Consider the following 26,753-nt stretch of genomic DNA (forward strand, 5'->3'; position numbering starts at 1 on the left):
TAAATAGAAAAAAAGTTATTACATTTTTTTTTGGTAGCGGCTTTCATCAGCCACCCTGTATGTTCGTCCGATTTTGAGAAAAATTGCAATAAGTTGCTCAATTGTTAATCGATTCTCTCGAAATTTGGCAAAAAAAAATATTTCTTCTGAATTTTATAAAAATTGTTTTTTTTTACCGCCACTCCTACGCCTCAGTTGTTTGGTGGACTGCTATGGAGAAAAGTGCAACATAAGGACCATACAACAGGTTCAGAGAACACGTTGTCTTGGCATAGGCGGAGCGATGAGAACCACGCCCACTAGGCCACTGGAGGTTAAGTGTGAGGTAGCCACTGCGGCTATAAGACTTAAGGAGATGGGAGAATGGATTGAGGATAGGAGCAGCTCATACCATCGCGGTATAATCGAGTCGACGATAGGAAATCTAGAAGGAAGGGAAGTGGTTTCCGATGGGATACCTGAGATGAACCTTGAAGTCGAGTGCGAGGCACTGCTGCCATCGGCACAATCTTGGATTGACGGAACCCTAGTATTGCCATCTGGAAGATCATGTTACACGGATGGATCAAAGCTAGAGGACAGTGTGGGCCTGGGGGTTTACATTGAGAACCCAGGGACTGAGATCTGTTTTAGACTGCCTGACCATAATACGGTCGTGCAGGACGGTAAGGTCACGAACAGTCTTACAGTGTAAGAAGGAGATTAACGCCTTCTCTGAGGATGGCAAAACCCGCATCGTTTGGGTGCCGGGCCTTAACGGAGTAAGAGGAAATGAAAGGGCAGACGATTTGGCGGTGAAGGCCAGATAACTGCTGTCAATAAACTTGGTTAACCCGAACCCTTTCGGGTCAACGCAGTCCGAGTTAAGGGAGTGGGCGACGAATGCGCATGCAACATTGTGGAACAGCGAAACGGTCGGTAGGACGGCGAAAATCCTATGGGGCGATCCAGATCGTGAGAAGACGAGGCTAGTACTGAGAGGAAGCAAGAAGGAGGTAAGTATGGCTACGAGCTCACTTATGTAAAATCGGTGCGGCTGGTAATAGCATGTGTAGGGCATGCGGGGAAAATGATGAGACGTTGGAGCGTTTCCTTCGTCATTGCCCGGCCTTCGCGTCCAACAGATACCGGTACTTAGGTGAAGATATAATATCAGACATAAACCATCTTAGGGGAGTGGTATTAAAAACAATTAAGGATTTTGTAAGTAGCAAGGAATTCCTAACATAAAATTTTCTTTTTAGAGGTTTTTATAGTTTTTAGAGCGCACAACAAGCCGATTACTGGCTTAGGTGTATGTCTACCGTGGCATGGGGCGGATTAACAAATGCACCCTCTTTACAACCTAACCTATAGAAATTGGTTCAGATTTAGCTGCCATTTTTCACTTCTAAAGCCATTGCAAGCGCATTTATTGACCAATCTGACCAAAATTGGGAACAACGCTTTCCTCGATGACTAACCCCAATGTCTAAGAAGTTCGGTCAAAATCGATTTAGATTTAGATGTAGTTCATCATATCTGCTTTGCACGAAATTTGATACGGGGATTTTCATAACCCATCTGAAAACATCCGCCAAGGTCCATCAAAAATGGTTCAAAATTAGATATAGCTCCCACTTTGTATTTATAGGGTAGGTGTAGGTTATAATTATATAGTCGCCACCGCCCAACTTTTGCCTATCTTTATTGTGTTTTTTTATATATATTGGGTTGCCCAAAAAGTAATTGAGGATTTTTTAAAAGAAAGTAAATGCAGTTTTAATAAAACTTAGAATGAACTTTAATCAAATATACTTTTTTACACTTTTTTTCTAAAGCAAGCTAAAAGTAACAGCTGATAACTGACAGAAGAAAGAATGCAATTACAGAGTCACAAGCTGTGAAAAATTTTGTCAACGCCGACTATATGAAAAATCCGCAATTACTTTTTGGGCAACCCAATATATGTAATGTAAATGACAGTACATCCAAATAAAGATCGATCTCAACCATATTGAACACGAATGTAGAGGAGCCTAAAACAACCCATTGTGTCAAATATCAGCCGTGCCGCCGTTCGACACCTCTTTGGAGAGAAGTTTTACATGAAATATTGCCAGCATTAGGAGGGAAAAACCACCGCCGAAAATTTTTTTCTGATGGTCTCGCCAGGTTTCGAACCCAGGCGTTCAGCAGCATAGGCGAACATGCCAAACTCTGCGCTACGGTGGCCTCCCCTTTTTTAACTCTCTAATATCTTTTTAGGGTGGGGACACTTCGCCCTGAATGCGGATATCGAATTCGTTCCACTGTAGCCTATGACGCTGAACGCATTCGAATCCTGGCGAGAACATCGGACAAAGCGGTATTTATCTCCTCCTAATGTTGGCGACATATGCAAGGTACAATGCCATGCATGGTCATTTAAAAATCTTTGCCCAAAGAGCTGTCGCATTACGGACACCGTTCGGACTCGGCTATAAAAAAGGTCCCTTATCATTGAGTTTAAACTTGAATCGGAAAGCACTCATTGATGCGTGAGAATTTTCCCCTTCTCAATTCCTGGTGGTAATGATCTTCCTTAGGGTAATGTTCTCATTAGGGGAGGAATGGCATTTCAGACATTTCGACTCAAATATGGATATCAAATTCGTGCTGCACTTGCAAATCGCTTTCATTTGAGCCCCATATTGCCATGGCCGGTAAATATGAACCGTTTGGAGGGTGTTTTGGGCTGGGGCGGCCACCGGCACTTTGCACTGACAATAGGTATCAAATTCGTTCTTCTTTCCCAGCGGAAATGAAGTTCAGTTTAGGGGCTGCACTTGCAAATCGCTTTCATTTGAGCCCCATATTGCCATGGCCGGTAAATATCAACCGTTTGGAGGGTGTTTTGGGGCTGGGGCGGCCACCGGCACTTTGCACTGACAATAGGTATCAAATTCGTTCTTCTTTCCCAGCGAAAATGAAGTTCAGTTTAGGGACTACTTTTTGGCGTACCTAAAAACGCTTGGCTCCAAAATTGGATATCAAATTCGTTTTCTACTCTCAAATACCTTTCATTTGAGTCCCATATTGCCAAAATGGGTCCAATAACCCATTTGACATATCTTTAGGAGGATAAACGCCACCTAGACTTGAACTCAAATTTTAATGTCATATTCGTAATCTACTCCATAATACATTTCATTTGAGTCCCATATAGTCATTGTCGGCTAATATGACCATTTGGGGGTATTTGGGGGTGCGCGACCTCCCATTACTTGGACCTAATGTTTTATGCCATATTTGTAATCTACTGCCTAATACCTTTTATTTGAGTCCCATATTGACATAAACTTCGAATATATCTGTTTAGAGGAGTTTTGGTGTTAGGGGGGGTGGGGGCCCCGCTGGGTACCTGGACCCAACTTTAAATACCATATTCGTTTTCTGGTCTCCAATGTCATTCATTTGATACCCTCATTGTGTCCGTCGGACCACTTCCGGATATGGGTGGCGTTTTTGGGGTAAGGGGGAGGGTCCGCCTCCACCCGATATCTAAAAATTATATAGCCTTCGTTTCCTTCCAGACAAACGTACACAATCTATGAAAATTTTAAGCAAATCGGTTCAGTCAAATATAATATAGTCATAATGGGTCTAAAGGCGTTTTTGAGGGGTGGCGTGATCCCCTATACTTCGATCTGACTTTGTATCTCAGATTTGAAATCTACTCCCAAATACTTTTCATTTGAGCCCCTTATTGAAATTAATGTAGAATATGTGTGTTTGGGGGAGTTTTTGGGTTGGGGCGGCCCGATGTGTACTTAGACTCAAATTGCAATACAATATTCGTATTCTGCTCTCCAATACCATTCAATTGATACCTACATTTTTTCGTTGTGTTTTTGGCATAAGGGGGAGGGTCCGTCTCCCTTCCGATACAAAAAATTATATAGCCTATGTTTCCTTTCAGACCAACCTACACAAAATGCGAAAATTTCGAGAAAATCGTGTCTGCCATTTTTCACTCTATACGAAACAAACAAACCGGGCCCCCTATATCCGTGATTGGCTAATGTGCCCATTTTGGGCGTTTTTGTGGGGGTGGGGTGACCCCCTATACTTCGATATGAATTTGTATGCCAGATTCGTTATCTACTCCTGCATACCTTTCACTTGATACCATATTGTCATTACTGGTCCAATTTTGATTTTGGGTGGTGTTTTTGGGGTAACGGTGGGAGGGTCCGCCCCCTTCCGTTATCTCCTCCAACCGGAGTCCCATATTGTCATGATAGTCAAATAAACATATTTTAAGGGATTTTGTGGCTGGGGCGGCCCCCTAGGTACTTGGACTCATCTTTTATTATGAAATTCGTACTCTTCTCTTATATACCTTTCATTTGTCCCGATCGGTTCACTTTTATTTTTGGATAGTACTTTTGGGGTAAGGGAGAGGTTTGTATCCGAATGGACTGAAATATTACCCAATGACTTCTACTCTGGTCTTCACTATTCAATTCAATTATGGTCTGAATCGGACTATAACTTGATTTAACACCAATAGCATTACAATTCTTATCCATTATTCCTTGTTTGCCTAAAAAGAGATACCGCGCAAAGAACTCGGCAAATGCGATCCATGATGGGGGGTATATGAGATTCGGCCGGGCCGAACTTAGCACGCTCTCAATGGTTTGCTTTTAAACTTTTAACAATTTTTGGCAAAACGATTTTTTTACCCACCGCCATAGGATGGTGATACACCACCAATTGTATCACATCGAAGTATTGATATAGAACCTCTTAAGAACTTATTCATGGTCTATGGATACTATTGTGAAACTTCAAATGTTTACGTAACAAACATTGTGTTGGGTTATGAAATTGCTGTAAACATTGCGTTTGCCGTGTTTCACTTATTACAAAATTATGGTGCATTGGAATCTCGGGAATAAATTCATTCATTAATTGCTGTTGACGACACTTTAAATGTATTTCGATTTCATTCGTAAAACACGGATGTAACATACATCATGTTCTGTAACATTTGTTAGCATGTCAAGGATTTGTTATACCCACCACAATAGGATGGGGTGTACTAAGACATTCCGTTTGTAACACCTCGAAATATTGATCTGAGACCCCAAAAAGCATATATATTCTGTATCCCCTCGACATTCTGATTCGATCTAGCCATGACCGTCCGTCCGTCCATCCTTTGAAATCAAGATAGCGGTCTATGCGTTCGACCGCTAGCTAGCACAGACACATTTAATCAATGTAGGTCGTTGGGGATTGCAAATGGGCCATATCGGTTCAGATTTGGATAGACCGATTGACATCCTACTAGGCACATTTTTATACCCACCACCGAAGGATGGGGTATATTCATTTTGTCATTCCGTTTGCAACACATCGAAAGATCCACCCTATAAAATATATATATTCTTGATCAGCGTAAAAATCTAAGACGATCTAGACATGTCTGTCCGTCTGTCCACCTGTCTGTTGAAATCACGCCAAAGCCACATTTATTGTCCGATGTCGCTGAAATTTGAGACAGTGCGTTGTGTTAGGCTCTTCGCAGTCCTTCTTCAATTTGGCCCAGATCGGTCCAGATTTGAATATAGCTGCCATATAGACCGATTCTCCTATTTAGGGTCTTAGGCCCATAAAAGCCACATTTATTATCCGATATCTTTAATTTGGCCCAGATCGGTCCAGATTTGAATATAGCTGCCAAATAAACTGACCCCTCGATTTAAGGTTTTGGGCCCATAAAAGGCGCATTTATTGTCCGAATTCGCCGAAATTTAGGACAGTTAGTTGTGTTACTCTCTTCGAAATTTTTCTGCAACTTGGCCCAAATCGGTCCGGATTTGGATTTAACTGCCATGTAGACCAATATCTCGATTTAAAGTCTTGACCCAATAAAAGCTGCATTTATAATCCGATTGCACTGATATTTTGCATAGTGACATTTTTTAGGCTTTTCGACATCCGTGTCGTATATGGTTCAGATCGGTTTGTTTTTAGATATAGATACTGTACTTATAAGTATTTGGTCCAAATCGGAACATATTTCGATATAACTGCTATGGGACATATGGTATGCAATTTTCACCGGATTTTGATGAAAGGTGGTTTACATATATACCCGAGGTGGTGGGTATCCAAAGTTCGGCCCGGCCGAACTTAACGCCTTTTTACTTGTTAAATAAGTACATTGTCGTTTTTTTTTTGCAATTTTGGCCAGCTCCCCACATTGTCTTTTGGGTATCTTTTTGAATTTTCTAATACTTTATTATGTCTAGGAAAAATACCTACAGGAAATAATGCAGCTTCTCAATTCGTCATATGGCCCATTGCTTTGCAATCAAAGTACGTGAGGGGCTTTCGTAAATAAATAAGCTTAGTTCTTAGAATGGGTAGGTTGTAAATTCAGTGGAATACAAGCAATATTTAACTGTATTTTATACTAACGGAAATTTTGGGGGGTGCTTAGCGGCCCAAGCATACCCAACATCCCCCTAGCTATGCCAATGCCGATTACAAAGGAAATTTGAAATTTCTAATTTTTTTCTACGCATTGTAACTCATTCGACTTTTCATCCGTTTTGGTAAAAATTTGGCACAAGGACTTCAGTTATGTCTTCCAACATCCGTGCCAAGTATGATCCGAATCGGTCTATAAACTTATGTAGCCCCCATTGCAACTGATCCCCCGATTTGACTTCTTGGGCACCTAGAATTTTGCCTCCAACGTCCATACCAAGTATGATCCCAATCGGTTTAAAAACCCCTCCCCCGATTTGACTTTTGATTTGGACTTCCTTTATCCGATTTTATTGAATTATGTTTTCCAACATCCATGCCAAATACGATCCGAATCGGTCTATAAACAGATATTGTCCCCATATAAACCGATCCCCAAATTTGATTTCTTCGGGCCCTAGAAGCTTAAATTTCCATCCGATTTGGCTGAAATTTGGAACAAAGATTTAAGATATGAATTTCAACTTCCATGCCAAGTACGATACGAATCGGTCTATGAACAGATATAACCCCAATATAAACCTATCCCTGGATTTGACAACTTGATCCCCTACAAGCCCCAATATTTATTCGATTTTAAACCAAAAACTTGTGCTATAACATTCAACATCCTTGCCAAGTATGGTCCGAATCGGTATATAAACGGATTTAGCCCCCTAAAAACCCCATTCCCGGATTTGATTTTTTCAGCCCTTAGTAGCATCAATTGTCATGCGATTTGGCTGAAATTTCGAACAAAGGCTTGTGTTAGGACTTTGCAACATCCATGCCAAGTATGATCCGAATCGGTCTATAAACTGATAGAGTCCCTATATAAACCGATACCCGGATTTGACTTCTTCAGACCTTAGAAGCCTACATTTTCACCTGACTCGGCTGAAATTCGGATGAAACTTGGCACTGATGTTGTCGCTCAATAGGGCGATATAGGCCCTCCTAAGTACCGATATGACTTCCAAAGACCGAAATAATTCGTATTGGGTTGCCCAAAAAGTAATTGCGGATTTTTTAAGAGAAAGTAAATACATTTTTAATAAAACTTAGAATGAACTTTAATCAAATATGCTTTCTTTACACTTTTTTTCTAAAGCAAACTAAAAGTAACAGCTGATAACTGGCAGAAGAAAGAATGCAATTACAGAGTCTCAAGCTGTGAAAAAATTTGTCAACGCCGACTATATGAAAAATCCGCAATTACTTTTTGGGCAACCCAATATATCATCTCAGTTAATAAGGGTAAATTTTTTGCGGCCGCCCGAACTTAGCACCCTTTTACTTGTTCTGCCTTCTATTGGAATGCAAATCAGCTGTTTCTTTGAATTGAATGCAACTTTTGAAGTGAATTTGGAAGTTGTTTTCTACATTCGTACAGCATTGCGGCCTAAAAATGATAAAGTAATCAAATCGTTGCACGTTCAGATTGCAATATTTCAGCAAATCCTTGACGAATTTGACTTTCCAACAGTTAAATAAGTAAAATCGGGAATTAAGTTTGTACGGGAACTTAATGCGGGTCAACACCGAATGACACCAAAGGTGGTGGATGTTAAGCAAAATACCACATGCAAAATTTCAATTCCAGAAGTCTCCATCATAAATTTCACCGTCCACCTTTAAAAAACCAAACGAGAAGATTGGTTATACCGCAGCTATATTTAAATATGGCGATCGATGATCATGTTAACGTTATTTTCTATTGATTTAAGTGATTTTTCATTGTTTATACATTTTGTGCTAGATTTCTTATATTTTCAATAAATGGACTCATAGTTTTAAATAACATTTACGCATACTATTTAAAAAAACATTTTTTTTTTTTTTTAACACAGAGCAATCTGGTGACTAGATTGATGTCGCCATACTTTTGTGACGCCTTGTTACAGCAACTCACCACAAATTTGTGGTCATTGATGCTTGGCTCTGATAACGCATTGTTGCTTCGTCGGTTATAGATTTTCTACGGAATCTGCAAGAAACAAACAAATTAAGTAGGCAAAAATTTAAATCGAAACTTTGTTACATAAAAAAAAGAAAAAAATTGTATTGTTAAATTCCATCTTACTTGTCCTTGAGTAACAGCAGTACTTTACGTTGGATCACAAAGAGTAGAAAAATTAGAACACCTTGAATGGCATTGCAGAAATCTGTTAAAAGGAAAATAAAATCCGACTCAGGATAGTTACGAAAACAATACGACAAAATATCCATAGACCAAGATATGCCCATAATTAGGAAGAGACGAAGAAGAACAACAGCACTGAAACGAGAAAGAAGAGTAAATGAGAGAAGCCGTTGTACAAAATTTCTTCCAAATCGGATGAGAATTGCGCCCTCTAGAGGCTCAAGAATTCCAGACCCCAGATCGGTTTATCTGACAGCTATATCAGGCTATGTACCGATTTGCGCCATACTTTGCACAGTTATTGGAAGTCATAACAAAACACCTCATGCGAAATTTCAGCCTAATTGCACCCTCTAGTGGCTCAAGAATTCAAGACCCCAGATCGGCTTATATGGTAACTATAAAAGGTTATGAACCGATTTGAACCATACTTAGCACAGTTGGTGATAGTCATAACAAAACCCCTCATGCAAAATTTCTGCCAAATCGGAGAGGAATTGCGCCCTGTAGAGGCTCTAGAAATCAATATTCAAGATCGGTTTATACGGCGGCTATATCAGGCTATGGACCGATTTGAACCATACTTAACACAGTTAGTATAAGTCATAACAAAACAGACTTTGCGAAATTTCAGCTAAATCGGATAGGAAATGCTTTTTCTAGAGCCTCAAGAAGTCAAGACCTTAGATCGGTTTATATGACGGCTTTATTAGGTTATGGACCGATTTGAACCATACTTAGAACAGTTATTGCAAGTTATAAAGAAACACGTCCTACCGAAATTCAGCCAAATCAGATACGAAATGCGCCCTCTTGTGGCTCAAGAAGTCAAGATCCAAGATCGGTTTATATGGCAGCTATATCAAAATATAGACCGATATGGTCCATTTACATTCCCAACCGACCTACAGTAATAAGAAGTATTTATGAAAAAGTAAAAAGGCGTTAAGTTTGACCGGACCGAACTTTCGATACCCAACACCTAGGGTATATACGTAAACCACCTTTCATCAAAATCCGGTGAAAATTGCATACCTTATGTCCCATATCAGTTATATCGAGATATGTTCCGATTTGGACCAAATACTAATAAGTACAAGTCATTGTTCAATAGTGTATAGCAAAATATTGATCTTTTTAGTAGCTATATCTATAAATAAACCAATCTGAAGCATATATGACACGGATGTCGAAAGCCTAACATAAGTCACTGTGTCAAATTTCAGCGACATCGGACAATAAATGCGCCCCTTAAGGACCCAAGACTTTAAATCGAGATATCGGTCTACATGGCAGCTATATCCAAATCTGGGCCGATCTGGGCCAACTTGAAGAAAGATGTCGAAGGGCCCAACACATTTCAGCAAAATCGGAAAATAAATGTGGCTTTTAAGGGCCTGAGACCCTAAGTAGGCCGATCGGTCTATATGGGGGCTATATCAAGATATAGTCCGATATAACCCATCTTCGAACTTAACCTGCTTATCACCTTACTTACTTACCCCTATCCTCGGGTGGTCGGTACAAAAATTCCAAGCGGCTGGCTTAACTCCTTCGAATGTTTACGTGCTTTCGACCGATCTGCCGATAAAGGGTCTGAAGCACATAAAAGCTCTTTTTATTATACGATTTCGCTGAAATTTTAAACAATGAGTAATTTTAGGTCTCCCGACATCAGTCCTTAATATAGTTCGAATCGGACTATAATTAAATATAGCTGCCATACAACCGATCTCCCGATAAAGGGTCTGCAGTGAATAAAAGCCTTATTTTTTATCCGATTTCGAATAAAAAAACAAAACACCTCATGCCAAATGTCAGCCAATTCGAATAAGAATTGCGCCCTTTGGGGGCTCAAGAAGTAAAATAGAGAGACCGATTTATATGGGAGCTGTATCGGGATATAGACCGATTCAGACCATAATAAACAAGTATGTTGATGGTCATGAGAGGATCCGTCGTACAAAATTTCATTCAAATCGGATAAGAATTGCGCACTCTAGAGGCTCAAGAAGTCAAGACCCAAGATCGCTTTATATGACAGCTATATCAGATCATGGAACGATATGGCCCATTTACAATACCAACTGATCTACACTAATAAGAAGTATTTGTGCAAAATTTCAAGTGGCTAGTTTTACTCCTTCGGAAGTTAGCGTGCTTTCGACAGTCAGACGAACGGACGGACGGACATGGCGAGATCGACATAAAATTTCACGACGATCAAGAATATATATACTTTATGGGGTCTCAGACGAATATTTCGAGTAGTTACAAACAGAATGACGAAATTAGTATACTCCCAATCTTATGGTGGAGGGTATAACAATCAATTTGTGTTTGTTTGTAGATTTGTTTGGTTGTATGTTTGTGTGTTCCTTATAGACTCAGAAACGGCTGAACCGATTTTCTTGAAATTTTCACAGATGGTGTATAATGACCCCGTGGTGAAAATAGGGTACTACATTTTTTGATATCTAAAGGGGGGCGGACCCTCCCCCTTACCCTAATCCTCAGAAACGCAAGATCTCGGAGATGGATAGTGCGATTTAAGCGAAATTTTGTGTGCTCTCATAAAGTACCCTAAAAATAAAAATTTGGTATACAAATTTCGGATGGGGTACCTAGGGGGGCTGCCCCACCCTAAAACCTACCAAACATGTATTTAGACCAATCACGACAATATGGAACTCAAATGAAAGGTATTTAGGTTAAGAAAACATATCTGATATCCAATTGTCGGAGCAAGTGTTAGGGGACCACCCCAAGCCCCAAAACACCCCTAAATCGGACATATTTACCGACCATGGCAATATGGGACTCAAATGAAAGGTATTTGCGAGTAGAATACAAATCTGGTATCCAAATGTGGGACCACGTTTCAATCCTCAAAACACCCCTAAATCGGGCATATTTATCGAACATGGCAATGTGGAGCTTAAATGAAAGGTATTGGGGGGTAGAGCAAGAATTGATACCCATTTTTGGGACCAATTTTCTGGGGGTCTACCCCTTTCCCAAAATACCCCACAAACAGCAATTTTTTAATGACCATCGCAATATGGGGTTCAAATAAAGGTATTGGGAGTAGAATACGAATTTGATATCCAAATGTAGGACCATGTATATAGGGCATCACCCCTTCCCCAAAACACCCCGCAAAGGGTAAAAAAATTTAAACCATGCCAATATGTGGTATTTAAGATTAGAAAACGAATTTGATAACCTATTTTAGGGCCATATGTTTGGGGGAAGCCTCATCGTGTAAACTCCCCTAAACCAATGGTAATATGGGGTTTAAATAAATGGTATTTGAAAGAAGAGCACAATGCTGATATTTTTTCAGGGCCAAGTGCCTGGGAGACCACCTCAACCCCGAAAACACCCCTAAATCAGATATCATGAGTGTAGCGGGCTGAAATAAAGTATTTTAAGAATGAAGTACACCTTACATCTAAACGTAAAATCGTAGACCAATAAAAATCATATGGGATTCGGACACTTATATTGTAAAACTGTTTGTCAAGCCATATACAATTTTCGTACCATGGTATTTCACTAAAAGCTCTTTAATTGTCGAAAATAAATATTCCAAGGAAACTTTTGTTCCATATAAAGTAAAAGAAGGCGCAGCGGAGCGGGCCCGGGTCAGATTGTAAATTATAATTACAGAGTTATTTGTTGTAATATCTTGTCGATAGATCTCAAAACATGTTTATTCATATGAACATTTCTGTAAAAATATTTCTGGATAATAAAATGAATTGAATTGAATTTATAAAGCCCAATTTAACAGGACACCGGCATGCTGTAACAGTAATCAAGCATTCATTCATGATTCGACCCAGCCGAACTAAGCTTATTTTTACTTGCCTCTATCTTTAATACCTTATTACTTATCATACTTACTTTTCTTGAAAGAAATTTTGTCTTTGCGCTATTATAACAGTATCACAACGCTTTTTGCACATTCGTGAGGCCAAATAACCAAAGGTAACTATGCTAAATGACAAAATAATAGTATTTGGTCCATAAAAGTAGAGTGCCGCTGACCATTTTCTAGCTAAATGTGAAAAAAAAACCATAATCAGAAATTTATATAAATATTTAATAATGATATGCAGTTCAATGTCATTTCACTTACTATCCAACCAACAGACATCAACGCCAATACCTGGCTTATAGATCTCACTGACAACGTAAGACATCTCGGCCCAAATCACCAATGCTGTCAATAGAGCTGATACACCCCAGGCATACAGGGAGTACATCATAAAACGTATTAAACTTTGCTTCGAATCGTAATCGTAAGCTGCGAATTTAAAACAATACCAAATGTCGAAACATAAAACACTTAACCACACAAAGGCAGCCATTAAGAAAAAGTAGCCAACATATCCTGAAATGAACAAACGATAATGAAATGAACAAAGCACAATGGTAGTACAGATGAACCTCGATTATACGGGCCTCTATTAACCGGTTACCCCTGTTAACCGGTATGATGTTCTTTTGATTTTGAACCTCCATTAACCGTGCTTTACCTCTACTAACCGTGACTATCTCTATTGACCGTGCACCACACACATAATTGCTTGATGTTAAATTCTGGTATTCTCCTTTTTATACCCACCACCGAAGGATGGGGGTATATTCATTTTGTCATTCCGTTTGCAACACATCGAAATATCCATTTCCGACCCTATAAAGTATATATATTCTTGATCAGCGTAAAAATCTAAGACGATGTAGACATGTCCGTGCGTCAGTCTGTTGAAATCACGCTATAGTCTTCAAGAATAGAGATATTGAGCTGAAATTTTGCACAGATTCTTTTTTATACCCACCACCGAAGGATGGGGGTATATTCATTTTGTCATTCCGTTTGCAACACATCGAAATATCCATTTCCGACCCTATAAAGTATATATATTCTTGATCAGCGTAAAAATCTAAGACGATCTAGACATGTCCGTCCGTCTGTCCGTCTCTCCGCCTGTCTGTTGAAATCACGCTACAGCCTTTAAAAATAGAGATATTGAGCTGAAACTTTGCACAGATTCTTTTTTTGTCCATAAGCAGGTTAAGTTCGAAGATGGGCTATATCGGACTATATCTTGATATAGCCCCCATATTGACCGATCGGCCGATTTAGGGTCTTAGGCCCATAAAAGCCACATTTATTATCCGATTTTGCTGAAATTTTGGACAGTGAGTTGTGTTAGGCCCTTCGACATCCTCCGTGAATTTGGCTCAGATCGGTTCAGATTTGGATATAGCTGCCATATAGACCGATATGCCAATTTAGGGTCTTAGGCCCATAAAAGCCACATTTATTATCCGATTTTGCTGAAATTTGGTACGGTGAGTTGTGTTAGGCCCTTCGACATCCTCCGTGAATTTGGCTCAGATCGGTTCAGATTTGGATATAGCTGCCATATAGACCGATCATCCGATTTAGGGTCTAAGTCCCATAAAAGCCACAATTATTATCCGATCTTGCTGAAATTTGGGACAGTGAGTTGTGTTAGGCCCTTCGACATCCTTCATCAATTTGGCCCAGATCGGTTCAGATTTGGATATAGCTGCCATATAGACCGATTTCTTGATTTATGGTTTTGGGCCCATAAAATGCTTATTTATTATCCGATGTCGCCAAAATTTGGACAGGACAGTGAGTTAAGTTAACGACATTTATTGTCCGATGTCGCTGAAATTTGAGACAGTGAGTTTGGTTAGGCTCTTCGAAGTCCTTCTACAATTTGGCCCAGATCGGTCGAGATTTGAATATAGCTGCCATATAGACCGATATCGCGATTTAAGGTCTTGGCCCCATAAAAGGCGCATTTATAATCCGATTTCACTGAAATTTGACACAGTGACTTATGTTAGGCTTTTCGACATCCGTCTCGTATATGGTTCAGATCGGTTTATTTTTAGATATAGTTAGTGTACTTTTAGTATTTGGTCCAAATCGGAACATATTTTGATATAACTGATATGGGACATAAGGTATGAAATTTCCACCGAATTTTGATGAAAGGTGGTTTACATATATTCCCGAGGTGGTGGGTATCCAAAGTTCGGCCCGGCCGAACTTAACGCCTTTTTACTTGTTTGTCCATAAGCAGGTTAAGTTCGAAGATGGGCTATATCCGACTATATCTAGATATAGTCTCAGGCCCATAAAATCCACATTTATTATTTGCGATTTTGCTGAAATTTAAGACAGTGAGTTGCGTTAGGCCCTTTGACATCCCTCGCCAATTTGACTCAGATCGGTCTAGATTTGGATATAGTTGTCATATAGACCGATCGGCCGATTTAGGGTCTCAGGCCCATAAAAGCCACATTTATTATCCGATTTTCCTGAAATTTGGGACAGTGAGTTGTGTTAGGCCCTTCGCTATCCTTCTTCAATTTGGCCCATATCGGTCCAGATTTGGATATAGCTGCCATATAAACCGATCCTCAGATTCAGGGTATTAGGCACATAAAAGCCCCATTTACTATCCGATTTTGCTGAAATTTGGGACAGTGAGTTGTGTTAGGCCCTTCTTCAATGTGGCCAAGATCGGTCCAGATTTGGATATAGCTGCCATATAAACCGATCCTCAGATTCAGGGTCTAAGGTCCATAAAAGCCACATTCATTATCCTATGTCAACGAAATCTGGGATAGTGAGTTGTGTTAGGCTCTTCGCTATGCTTCTTCAATTTGGCCCGCATCGGTTCAGATTTGGATAAAGCTGCCATGGACCGATCCTCAGATTCAGGGTATTAGGCACATAAAAACCCCATTTACTATCCGATTTTGGTGTAATTTGGGACAGTGTGTTGTGTTAGGCCCTTCGCAATCCTCCTTCAATGTGGCAAATATCGGTCCAGATTTGGATATAACTGTCATATAAACCGATCCTCAGATTCAGGGTCTAAGGTCCATAAAAGCCACATTCAATATCCGATTTCACTGAAATCTGAGACAGTGAGTTGTGTTAGGCTCTTCGACATTTTTCTGCAACTTTTCGGTTCAGATTTGGATATAGCTACCATATAGACCGATCTCTCGGTTTAAGGTTTTGGGACCATAAAATTCGCATTTATTGTCCGACGTCGCTGAAATTGGAGACAGTGAGTTGTGGTAGGCTCCTTGACATCCTTCTTCAATTTGCCCTACATCGGTCCAGATTTGAGTATAGCTGCCATATAGACCGATCTTTCAATTTTAAGGCTTTGGGTTCTAAAAAGGCGCATTTATAATCCGATGTCACTAAAATTTTACACAGTGACTTATGTTAGGCTTTTCGACATCCGTGTCGTATATGGTTCAGATCGGTTTATTTTAGATATAGATACTAAAAAGACCAATATTTTGTTATACACAATTGAACAATGACTTGTACTTATTAGTATTTGGTCCAAATCGGAACATATTTCGAAATAACTGCTATGGGACATAAGGTATGCAATTTTCACCGGATTTTGATGAAAGGTGGTTTACGTATATACCCTAGGTGGTGGGTATCCAAAGTTCGGCCCGGCCGAACTTAACGCCTTTTTACTTGTTATACCCTACACCACTACTGCGATACGGCAGTATTACAACTTAGTGCATTTGTTTCTTACACCCAGATGAAAGAGAGATAGACCCAATGATAAGCATACCGATCGGCTCAGAAACACTTTTTGATTCGATTTAGCTATGTCCGTCTGTCTGTCTTTCCGTTTGTGCGTCTGTGTTAAATTGTGTACAAACTACAGGTCGCAGTTTTCATTCGATCGTCTTCAAATTTGGTACAGGCATGTTTTTCGGCCTAGAGACGAGGCCTATTGAAATTGGAAAAAAATCGGTTCAGATTTAGATATAGCTCCCATATATTTTTTCGTCCGATTTGCACTGATAATGCAATAAAATGGTCATTTGTTAACTTATTTTCTTGAAATTTTGGCAGGAAAAAATTTCTTATGACTTTCGACATTACTAGTGAATTTCGTAGAAATCGGTTCAGATTTAGATATAACTCTCAAATCTTATATATAAAATTGAATTTGTGTTTGTTTGTTTGTTCCGTATGGACTCAAAAACGGCTGAACTGATTCCCTCGAAATTTTCACAGATTGTGTAGGTTGGTCTGAAAGGAAACAAAGGCTATATAATTTTTTGATATCGGGAGGGGGGCGAACCCTTACCCCAATAGTACTACCCAAAAATAAAAGTGGACCGATCGGGACCATATGGGATTCGAGAGTAGAGTAGGAATTTCATAATAAAAGTTGGGTCCAAATATCTGGGGGGCCGCTCCCGCCCCAAAACCCCTTAAAATATGTTTATTTGACGATCATGACAATATGGGACTCCGGTTGGAGGAATAGTCTTTATAATTAATTGATAATGGAAGGGGGCAGACCCTCCCACACCACCCAAAATCAAAATTGGACCGGGAGTAGATAACGAATCTGGCATACAAATTCATGTCGAAGTATAGGGGGTCACCCCACCCCCACAAAAACGTCCAAAATGGGCACATTAGCCAATCACAGATGTATGGGACTCGATTTGTTTGTTTCGTATAGACTGAAAAACGGCAGAAGCAATTTTCTCGAAATTTTCGTATATTGTGCTATATGATTTTTCGGTATCGAAATGGGGACGGGCCCTCCCCTTTATTATGCCAAAAACACAACCCTAAATCAAAAATGGACCAATCGCGACAATATTGGTATCAAATGAAAGGTATTGGAGAGTAGAATACGAATATGGTATTAAAATTTGAGTCTAAGTACCCATCGGGCCGCCCTAATCCCAAACCCCCAAACAGACATATTGGACGTTAATTTCAATATGGGCCTCAAATAAAAGGTATTCGGGAGTAGTATTCGAATCTGGCATACAAAGTCAGATCGAAGTATAGGGGGTCACGCCACCCCCTCAAAAAAGCCTTTAAACCCATTATGACTATATGATACTCGGCTGAACCGATTTTCTTAAAATTTGCATAGATTGTGAACGTTTGTCTGGGAGGAAACAAAGGCTTTATAATTTCAAGATATCGGGTGGAGGCGGACCTTCCCCCTTACCCCAAAAACGGCACCCATATCCGAAAGTGCTCTGATGGGCACAATAAGGGTATCAATTGAAAGGTATTGGAGACAAGGAAACGAATATCGTATTAAAATTTGGGTCCAAGTCCAAGTAAATTTCAGCTAAAGAGGCTCAAGAAGTCAAGATCCAAGATCGCTTTATATGGCAGCTATATCAAAACATGATTTCAAGCGGCTAGCTTTACTTCTTCGTCAGTTAGTTAGGGTGCTTTCGAGAGACAGATGGACGGACGAAAGTGATCGACTTAAAATGTCATTTCGATCAAGAATATATGTATGTTATGGGGTCTTGGACGAATATTTCGAGGAGTTACAAACAGAATGACGAAATTACTATACCCCCTATCTGATGGTGGAGGGTATAATAAGAAAACAATTCTAAAATTTGCCTCTACAAATTAATCTATAGATGGCTTGAAAAAAAGACATACACTAAAACAGAAAAAATCTGAAAATCCAAAAGTTGATTTCGCAACATACGAATGGTTGCGTCAAGAAATATTCAAGGGAACCCCAATTTCTGGTGCGTTGACTCAAATTAAAATTTGATTGTGAATTTTAGGTCAAATAATAACTGAAAAAGCGAAAAATTTTCATGAAAAACAAAACATGAATTTGGAATGCAAGCACTCAACTGGTTGGCTAGAAAAATGCAAAAGACGACATACAATTGGCAGGCTCAAAGTGACAGGCGAAAATTACTCTGTTCCTAGAAGACTTAGGCGAATATATTAAAAGCGAAACAAGCCTATTTTGGAAGTGTTTGTTTCAGTTTTCGCTGATCACTGGTAAACAATTATACGTCGATGGTTACAAAGCATCCAGTAAGAGAACATCTACAAAACATTGGCTTCAATAGGAACTGCAAAGTGCTTTTATTTATTTTTATTTTATTTATTTATTCATTCATTGCAATACTAAGCCAATTAGGCCAAAATACTTGTATTACAAACATAACTTATACACCTAAGTAGCAATAAGCATATAAAACTATTCTTAATCTATATCTTTTATCAGATTACAAATCGTATTCCTATGTGCTCCCCAGCCAAAAATTATTAGTAGAATACAAAAAATATACCAAAAAAGTCCTATATTGAAAGCAACAACGTCAAAAGTAGGAAGTATTTAGCATTATATATAAAAATTAACAGTTAACATATCTAGAAGCAGTAGCACAGTCGTACATTTAAAAAGTAAGCGCAATTAAAGTGTGCAGAAATATCTGATACTTCAGAGTTGCAAGTAGTTGACAATTTTTAAACGAAAAGCATTATTTGAGTGGGAGAAAACCCTCAAATCCACTGGTAAAAAGTTCCAAAATCGGGCAATCCGCACAACAAAAGACTTCTCATACAAAGAGCACGATATCCTAGGTATCATAATCTGGGTATTTCGAACCGAATGAGAGAAGGTAAATGAATCACGCAAAGAAAAAGGCACACCACTTCTAATAATCTTGTAAAACAAGAGTACGTTACTACGATCGATGTAACTTTCAAAAGAAACACCCAGAAAATGTTTAACGAATTCTCCTATGTGTGCACGCCTACGAACATTGAAAACAAACCGAACTATAGCATTCATAATACGCTTCAACTTCTGGATATTGCCCATCATAGTACCCGATACAACCTCCAGACCATATCTAATAGAAGGTACAAGTAAAGCATGAGCCAGTCGTCTTTTAACCCAAAGGGGCAAATAAATATTGGTAGAATATATTCTACGCAAGCTATAATATACCTTACTATGAATAAAGTCGACATGAGCTCCAAAATTCAGGTTCCTATCTAGCAACACTCCAAGGCACTTAAGCTCATTGACAAAATTAACTCTATTATCCCCCAAAAACAGGGGTAAATCAAAAGCCCGGTTTCCAAAAATCAAAGCTTTAGACTTAAGGGGGTTGACCCTTAAAGCATTCGTACTTGTCCATTGAATAACTTGACTCAAACAGCGGTTTATTCCAACCTGGAAATCATTAAGAAAATCACGATGACCACTGAAAAGAAGCATAACATCATCCGCATACAAGAAAATAGAACAAATGGAAACATCTAAGCAGTCCGGTAGATCATTTACATAAAAAAGAAAAAGCAAAGGGCCCAAGACTGAGCCTTGGGGAACACCAGAGGTAAGAGGAAGTGTAGAAGATACATTGCCGCTCATGTCCACAAATTGAGACCTTCCATATAAGTAGGAAAGGACAAGCCTGCAAGCAGGTCTAGAAAAATTAAATTTAACACAAAGCTTCTCTAATAAAATTTTAAAACAAATGGAATTAAACGCCTTAGTCAAGTCAAGGGAAACCAACACACTATCTCTGCCCAAATTGCTATTCGCTCTAATAGAATCTGTTAGCTGGAGAAGTAAAGTCGTAGTGCTATGACCTTTACGAAATCCATGCTGATTGTAGAAAATGCGATTAGAAAATTGTGCAAGAATCTGATCCTTCATAATGTGCTCACAAACCTTTGACAAAATGGGTAAAATTGAAATGGGTCTTAGATCATCCGGGCCATTGACAGGAACAGTTTTAGGAATAGGAACTACTCGAGCCGTTTTTCAAGCAGTTGGAAAAACAGAAGATGTTAAAATGGAATTAACTAAATCCAAAATGACCTCAGACACATAAGGAAAAACAACATTCAAAAATAGAACAGATAGCCCATCAACACCAACTGATTTTGACTTTATTTTTGAAATGGCATTGGCAATGTCATTGATGTTGACACAATCGAAAGAAAACCCACTTTCATTGAAGGAAAATGCTTCTAGATCAATAATAGAGCTCGCATCAGAAGACACGCCATCAACAAAAAAGGTATTAACGTCATTAACATCATTATTAAACACAACTGCATCATCACCTATGCAGCCAGATGCGCGAAGAACTTTCCACAAACCATCTGCACGCAGTCCCTTGAACCGTTCTAAATAGTATCTTCGTCTCTCCTTACGTATAAGAGATTTTGTCTTATTTCGATATTTGCAAAAAGTTCTCCATTTTTCAGGAGATCTATTCACTTGATAATCTGCGTAAGCCAAGTCTCTTAATGATTTGGTGAAAACAATATTCCTGGAGTTCATCCACTCATTACCAACAGATATCACATTTTTCCTGACAACAGGAACAAATGAATAGAGATCCTCAAAAAGAGAAGAGATAAGAAAACACTTAGTATCGACATCCAGTGCACTAAAAATATCCGAGAAATCAAAATCTATCAAATAACTAAGCATGCCAGACATATCGATGTTCTTGTAATCATGGTATTCTACAAAAGACTCCGTTCTACTCAAGTGAAAGTCAAAAACCCCAAATAACAGCACATGACGAGAGATTGCAGGGCACTGAACCTGGCCAGATGTGAACTTACTTAAATTAGAACTCAAAAGCATAAAATCAATCAGACTCGTTGTACCGTGCACTACATCGTAATGAGTTGGCTTAGCATTGTGCAAAACAGTCAAGCACAATCTACGACACGTTGAATGGACTAAAGAAGAAGCTGAAATATTAAATAAGTTGCAATTAAAATCTCCGACAACGATAATATTCGAAAATTTAAGAAAAAGGTCACGGTGAATTTCTTCAAACGTGGAAATATCGCCGGGAGGAGGTAAGTATACAACGCCAAATAATATTTTCAACGAACCAGAGTATAACTCAAGAAACAGAGATTCACACTTCCCCAAAATCGAACTACTAAAAACAAGTTTATGACGAAGTGATGAAGAGATGTAAATACCAACACCACCACCTCTGGAACTTTTGCGATCATTTCTATGAAATATGTAGCCTGGAACGCTAACAGAACGTAGAGAAACGGCTGACTTCAGCCAAGTTTCGGACAGTCCAACAAGATCAAGCATAGAATCACACAAAATAGATTTAAGCTCATCAAATTTGGAAGAGCAAACATTAGGTCTCATACTTTGGCAATTCAAATGGGCCACTTTTAATTTATCGTTACAACCACGCAGTATAGATTTAATGTAAGTGTTGTTGCTAACAACAGGACCTAAGTTCAAATTAGAAGACATCGAAAATGTGCAAGAAATTTAACATGGGGAGCCGAAAACCGTCTAATAGTAATAAAGTAATCATAATAAAGATAGTATTTAAATCCATGTAACAATTTAAATTCATAATCATTTCTAAAACAGCTGATCAATATAAAAAATGAGATCAAAAACAGGAAACATATTAAAGTTAATATATACATAATCAATCAAAATATGTCAAAAGTATGCGAAAAAGGGAATTGTACAAGAAAAAAGTAATAGAATTGAATTCATGAGAAATGGTAAACATACTAGTAAAACACTACGATGCCTCCTCAGTAGACGATTCAAGAAGCGCTACACACTCGTCCACACCACGGATAACCTCGCTTCCGTCAGGCAACAGCAGCTTAACCTTCAGCCTGTCACCATATAAAATTCTGTACTTTACCACAAGTCGCTTCCGAAGTAATTGTTTGCAGATCATGTTAAAATTGCTGGCCGCAGGTGAAAAGTGATCGTTAAGGTACACACGGCGTTCTACATCACTTCCATCACCAACAAAAAAATCGCACACTCTCAAAGAACGAGTCTTCCAATACTCGCTCATAATAGAATCCCGGATCATAACACTATTCAATTTCAGCAGTATTAACTTGCGGTTACTTATGTAACAAACATGGTTTATATCGCGCCTGGAGATGTCGATCTTATAAAAAGCACCCAGTGAAATAACAGTGGCCACCAGATTGTTAATGCCCACGGGCATACCACCAATGACAATATCGCCACGATTAAGTCGTCTATGCAGCATATTATTTTCTATTTCCAGCTTTGAAATTTTAAGCGATGTTGAAGTTTCCACAGATACAATTTTCTTGTTACATTCAGCAATGTCTGCTCTGATGCCACCCAAACATGAAGTCATTTCTGATTTAATACCATCTAATGCGTCTTTGATGGCTGTTTGGTCGCTGTTGTTCTTTGCGATGAAATTATCTAGTTTCTTTTCCAAACTGCACATGTCTGTGAGGAAACTACTGGAGCAAATATTTTGTTCGCAAGAGTTACATATAAAAGCACTTGCTTTCACGGACTTTAACGCCTGTAAATCCTTCTCTGACAGCTTGACACAATTAGCATGAAACCAACGGGAGCAAAGTCTGCACATGACACTACCAGACTTATTGATAGGCTCCTCACAGCACCCACACTTAGTAGCTTTATTAGCCGGCATAGCTAAGATAAACAAAAAAGTCAAAAGCAACAGCAACAACAGCAGCAGCACACAAAGAGTAATATGAAAATATCCAGTTAGAATACAGCAATACAGCCAACACTGCAACAACAAAGGCTATGCAAATTCACAGCAGCCTAGAGAAAACAATTCTATGTAATTTATAACAATTATCCAAAATATTCGATGAAATTCCAATAGTCCGTAGCTCGTTTGATGAAAAGCGCGAAGAAATACTTTGATTGATAAATTGCGTTAATAAAAAATTCAAAAGGAATGATCAGCTGTCAAACGCACGCTTCTACTCAGACATAGGGTTGTCAAAATTTACCACCAGTTTTTCCGTCCTATTTAGGGGGTTGCTTCGAGATAATTGTCCAGCACACCCAGATGTAAATATTCTGAAATCTGAAAACGTTGCAGTAAAATTTCTTCCTCCGAATTGCACTTACTTAAATCAGCCTACAGATCAAGGCGTCATTCGAAGCTTCTAATGCAATTACCGAAAATTAATCGTCCAAAAACTTTTGACTGCAGGCATGATTTCGCCAAGTCCTGAATATAAATACAGCTTTGTGGACAGCTGCTATATCTTGGATCAAGGTGACAGCGCAAGTGTTACGCAATGTTTGGAAGAACCTGATGTCCCAAGATGGCAAAAAGGCAAACTAAGCCGCAGTTTTACAATCAGATTGATGACCTCCCAAAGTGCATCGAGTGTGATTATGATGTCACATATGTGACATCATAATCCTATCCTGTGCTATTCTATCTGATACCGACATAATACGTATGGCAGATCAAAGCGAACGAAAACTTACGAAACTGATGGGCATTCTGATGTGTCAGACGAAGCAAACTCTAATGATCCCGGAAATACAAACATTGGCTCAAGCAAGAGAGGGATGCAGAGTATTTTTGGAATATCTTGAAATCAATAGAATTTCAGAAATTTCAGAGGCAAATGTCGAATAAAACATACAAGTCTTAAAGCAAACAACACTTCATAAGTTATTTAATTAATTACATCTTATATATAAAACTAGCTGACCTGGGTCCGCTCCGCTGCGCCTTCTTTTATTTTATATAGGACAAACTACTACCAAACCTTGGAATATTTATTTTCGACAATTAAAGATCTTTTAGTGAAATACCATGCTACGAAAATAGTACATCGCTTGACTAACAGTTTAACAATATAAGTGCCTTTATCTGAATTCCATATGATCTTTATTGGTCTACGAATTTAAGTTTGGATGTAAGGTGTACTCCATTCTTAAAATACTTCATTTCAGCCCGATATTCTCATAATGTCTAATTTAGTGGTGTTTTCGGGGTGGTCCGCCAGACACTTGGCCCTGAAAAAATATCAGCATCGTGCTCTTCTCTCAAATACTATTTATTTAAACCCCACATTACCACTGGCTTAAGAGGAGTTTACAGGATGAGGCGTCCCCCAAACACATGGCCCTAAAATAGGTTATCAAATTCGTTTTCTAATCTCAAATACCTTCCATTTGAGCCTCATATTGGCATGGTCGAAAAATTATTTCCCTTTGGGGGTTTTAAGGGAAAGGGGTGATGCCATAAATACATGGCCCTACATTTGGATATAAAATTCGTATTCTACTCCCAAATACCTTTATTTGAGCCCCATATTGCGATGGTCACTAAAATATTGCTGTTTGTGGGGTATTTTAGAAAAGGGGTAGACCCCCAGACAATTGGTTTCAAAAATGGGTATCAATTCTTGCTTTACCCCTTCCCAATACCTTTCATTTAAGCCCCACATTGTCATGGTCGGAAAATATGCCCGATTTAGGGGTGTTTTGGGGAGTGGGGTGGTCCACCAAATTCTAAGCCCTGAAAATATATCAGCAACGTGCTCTATTCTCATATATCTATATATCGTTTATTTGAACCTCATATTGCCATTGGCCTCAAAATTGGATATCAAATTCGGTTTCAAATGTCATTTAAACTCCTTATTGCAAAAATCAGCAAATATGTCCGGTTTGGGGTATTGGCCCTAAAAACTATAAATATTTAGTTCCACTCTCTTTAAGACCCAAATTGTCTTGGTTAGCAAATGCGTCCTATTTAGGGGGTTGTTATGGTGATCCCTAATGTTGATATCAGTTACGTGGTCTACTCCCAAATACCTTTAATTTGAGCCCCATATTTCCATAGTCGGCAAACATGACCGGTTTGGGGGGTGTTTTGGGTGATGGGCGACCACTCAGTGACTTGGCCTTGAAAATATATATCGTATTCGTGTTCCACTTTAAAAACCCTCATATTTGAGCCTCATATTGCAATAGTCAGAAAATACTTACTTTCTGGGTGTTGTGGCGGTGGGGTAGCTCCATAGACACTTAACCCGAATATTGATATCAAATTCGTGCTTTACTCCCAAAGACCTCTCATTTGAGCCCCATATTGCTATGGTCGTAAATTTGTCCCCTTTGGGGAATGTTTTTGGTGAGAGGCGCCCCCCAAACACTTGGTCCCATATTTGGATATCAGATTCGTATTCTGCATTCAAATACCTTTTATTTAAGCCCCATATTCCCATGATCAGTAAATAAGTCCTGTTTGGGGGTTGTTTTGGGAAAAGTGTGGACCCCCAGAAACGTGGTCCCACATTTGGATATCAGATTTGTATTCTACTCGCAAATACCTTTCATTTGAGTTCCATATTGTCATGGTCGCCAAATATGTTCGATTTAGGGGTGTTTTGGGGCTTGGGTGGTCCCCTAACACTTGGTACGACAATTGAATATCAGATACGTTTTCTTATTCTAAATACCTTTCTTTTGAGTCCCATATTGTCGTGATTGGTCTAAATATATGTTTGGTAGGTTTTAGGGTGGGGCAGCCCCCCTAGGTATCCCATCCGAAATTTGGATACCAAATTTTTATTTTTAGGGTACTATATGAGAGCAGAAAAAAATTCGCTTTAATCGCACCACCCATCTCCGAGATCTGGCGTTTCTGAAAATTAGGGCAAGGGGGAGGGTCCGCCCCCCTTCAGATGTAAAAAAATGTAGTACCCTATTTTCACTGCGAGGTCATTGTGCAGCATCTGTGAAAATTCAAGAAAATCGGTTCAGCCGTTTCTGAGTCTATAAAGAACACACAAACATACAAACAAATACAAATTGATTTTTATATATAAGAAGATAAAATTTTTGTACGTTTGTTTGTTTTTTGTTTGTCGGTGTGTTGCTTATAGAGTCAGAAACGGCTGAACCAATTTTCTTGAAATTTTCACAGATGGTGGATAATGACCCCGTGGTGAAAATATGGTACTAAATTTTTTGATATCTGAGGGGGGGCAGACCCTCCTCCTTATCCTAGTAATTATAATGGGTTGCCCAAAAAGTAAATGCGGATTTTTCATATAGTCGGCGTTGACAAATTTTTTTCACAGCTTGTGACTCTGTAATTGCATTCTTTCTTCTGTCAGTTATCAGCTGTTACTTTTAGCTTGCTTTTGAAAAAAAGTGTAAAAAAAGTATATTTGATTAAAGTTCATTCTAAGTTTTTTTAAAAATGCATTTACTTTCTTTTAAAAAATCCGCAATTACTTTTTGGGCAACCCAATATATAACATAAAGTTTATTTATTTTAAAACGCCAGAACTCTATATGGTATTGAAAAAAGTCAATATAAATTCACAGTTAATGGTTTTAACAAAAACACTCTATTAACCGCGTTTATCAATTTTTCGTGCTAAGCCCAGTCCCGAGTAAGC

General features: G+C 38.9%; 2 protein-coding genes across 2 annotated transcripts in view; both read right to left on the bottom strand.

Annotated features, from left to right (window-relative positions):
- LOC106094293 (uncharacterized) overlaps positions 1-26,753 on the bottom strand; it is an 88,054-nt gene that overhangs the window by 45,308 nt on the left and 15,993 nt on the right. Inside the window, exons 7-14 of the mRNA XM_059369036.1 lie at positions 22,211-22,998; positions 21,822-21,840; positions 21,504-21,776; positions 20,505-21,263; positions 12,792-12,959; positions 12,557-12,710; positions 8,588-8,782; positions 8,417-8,491 (exon numbers count right to left, since the gene is read on the bottom strand). Coding sequence (XP_059225019.1) covers positions 8,417-8,491; positions 8,588-8,782; positions 12,557-12,710; positions 12,792-12,959; positions 20,505-21,263; positions 21,504-21,776; positions 21,822-21,840; positions 22,211-22,998 — 2,431 coding nt within the window. The remainder of the gene's footprint in view (positions 1-8,416; positions 8,492-8,587; positions 8,783-12,556; positions 12,711-12,791; positions 12,960-20,504; positions 21,264-21,503; positions 21,777-21,821; positions 21,841-22,210; positions 22,999-26,753) is intronic.
- Positions 8,160-26,753, bottom strand: part of LOC106095008 (G-protein coupled receptor Mth2-like) — a gene marked incomplete in the record, with an annotated part of 19,094 nt that continues 500 nt past the window's right edge. Inside the window, 4 exon segments of the mRNA XM_059369671.1 lie at positions 8,160-8,491; positions 8,588-8,782; positions 12,557-12,710; positions 12,792-13,046. Of these exon segments, the coding sequence (XP_059225654.1) occupies positions 8,413-8,491; positions 8,588-8,782; positions 12,557-12,710; positions 12,792-13,046 (683 nt within the window).

Source organism: Stomoxys calcitrans, chromosome 1, assembly GCF_963082655.1.
Source record: "Stomoxys calcitrans chromosome 1, idStoCalc2.1, whole genome shotgun sequence".
In the NCBI taxonomy this organism is placed as follows: Eukaryota; Metazoa; Arthropoda; class Insecta; order Diptera; family Muscidae; genus Stomoxys; species Stomoxys calcitrans.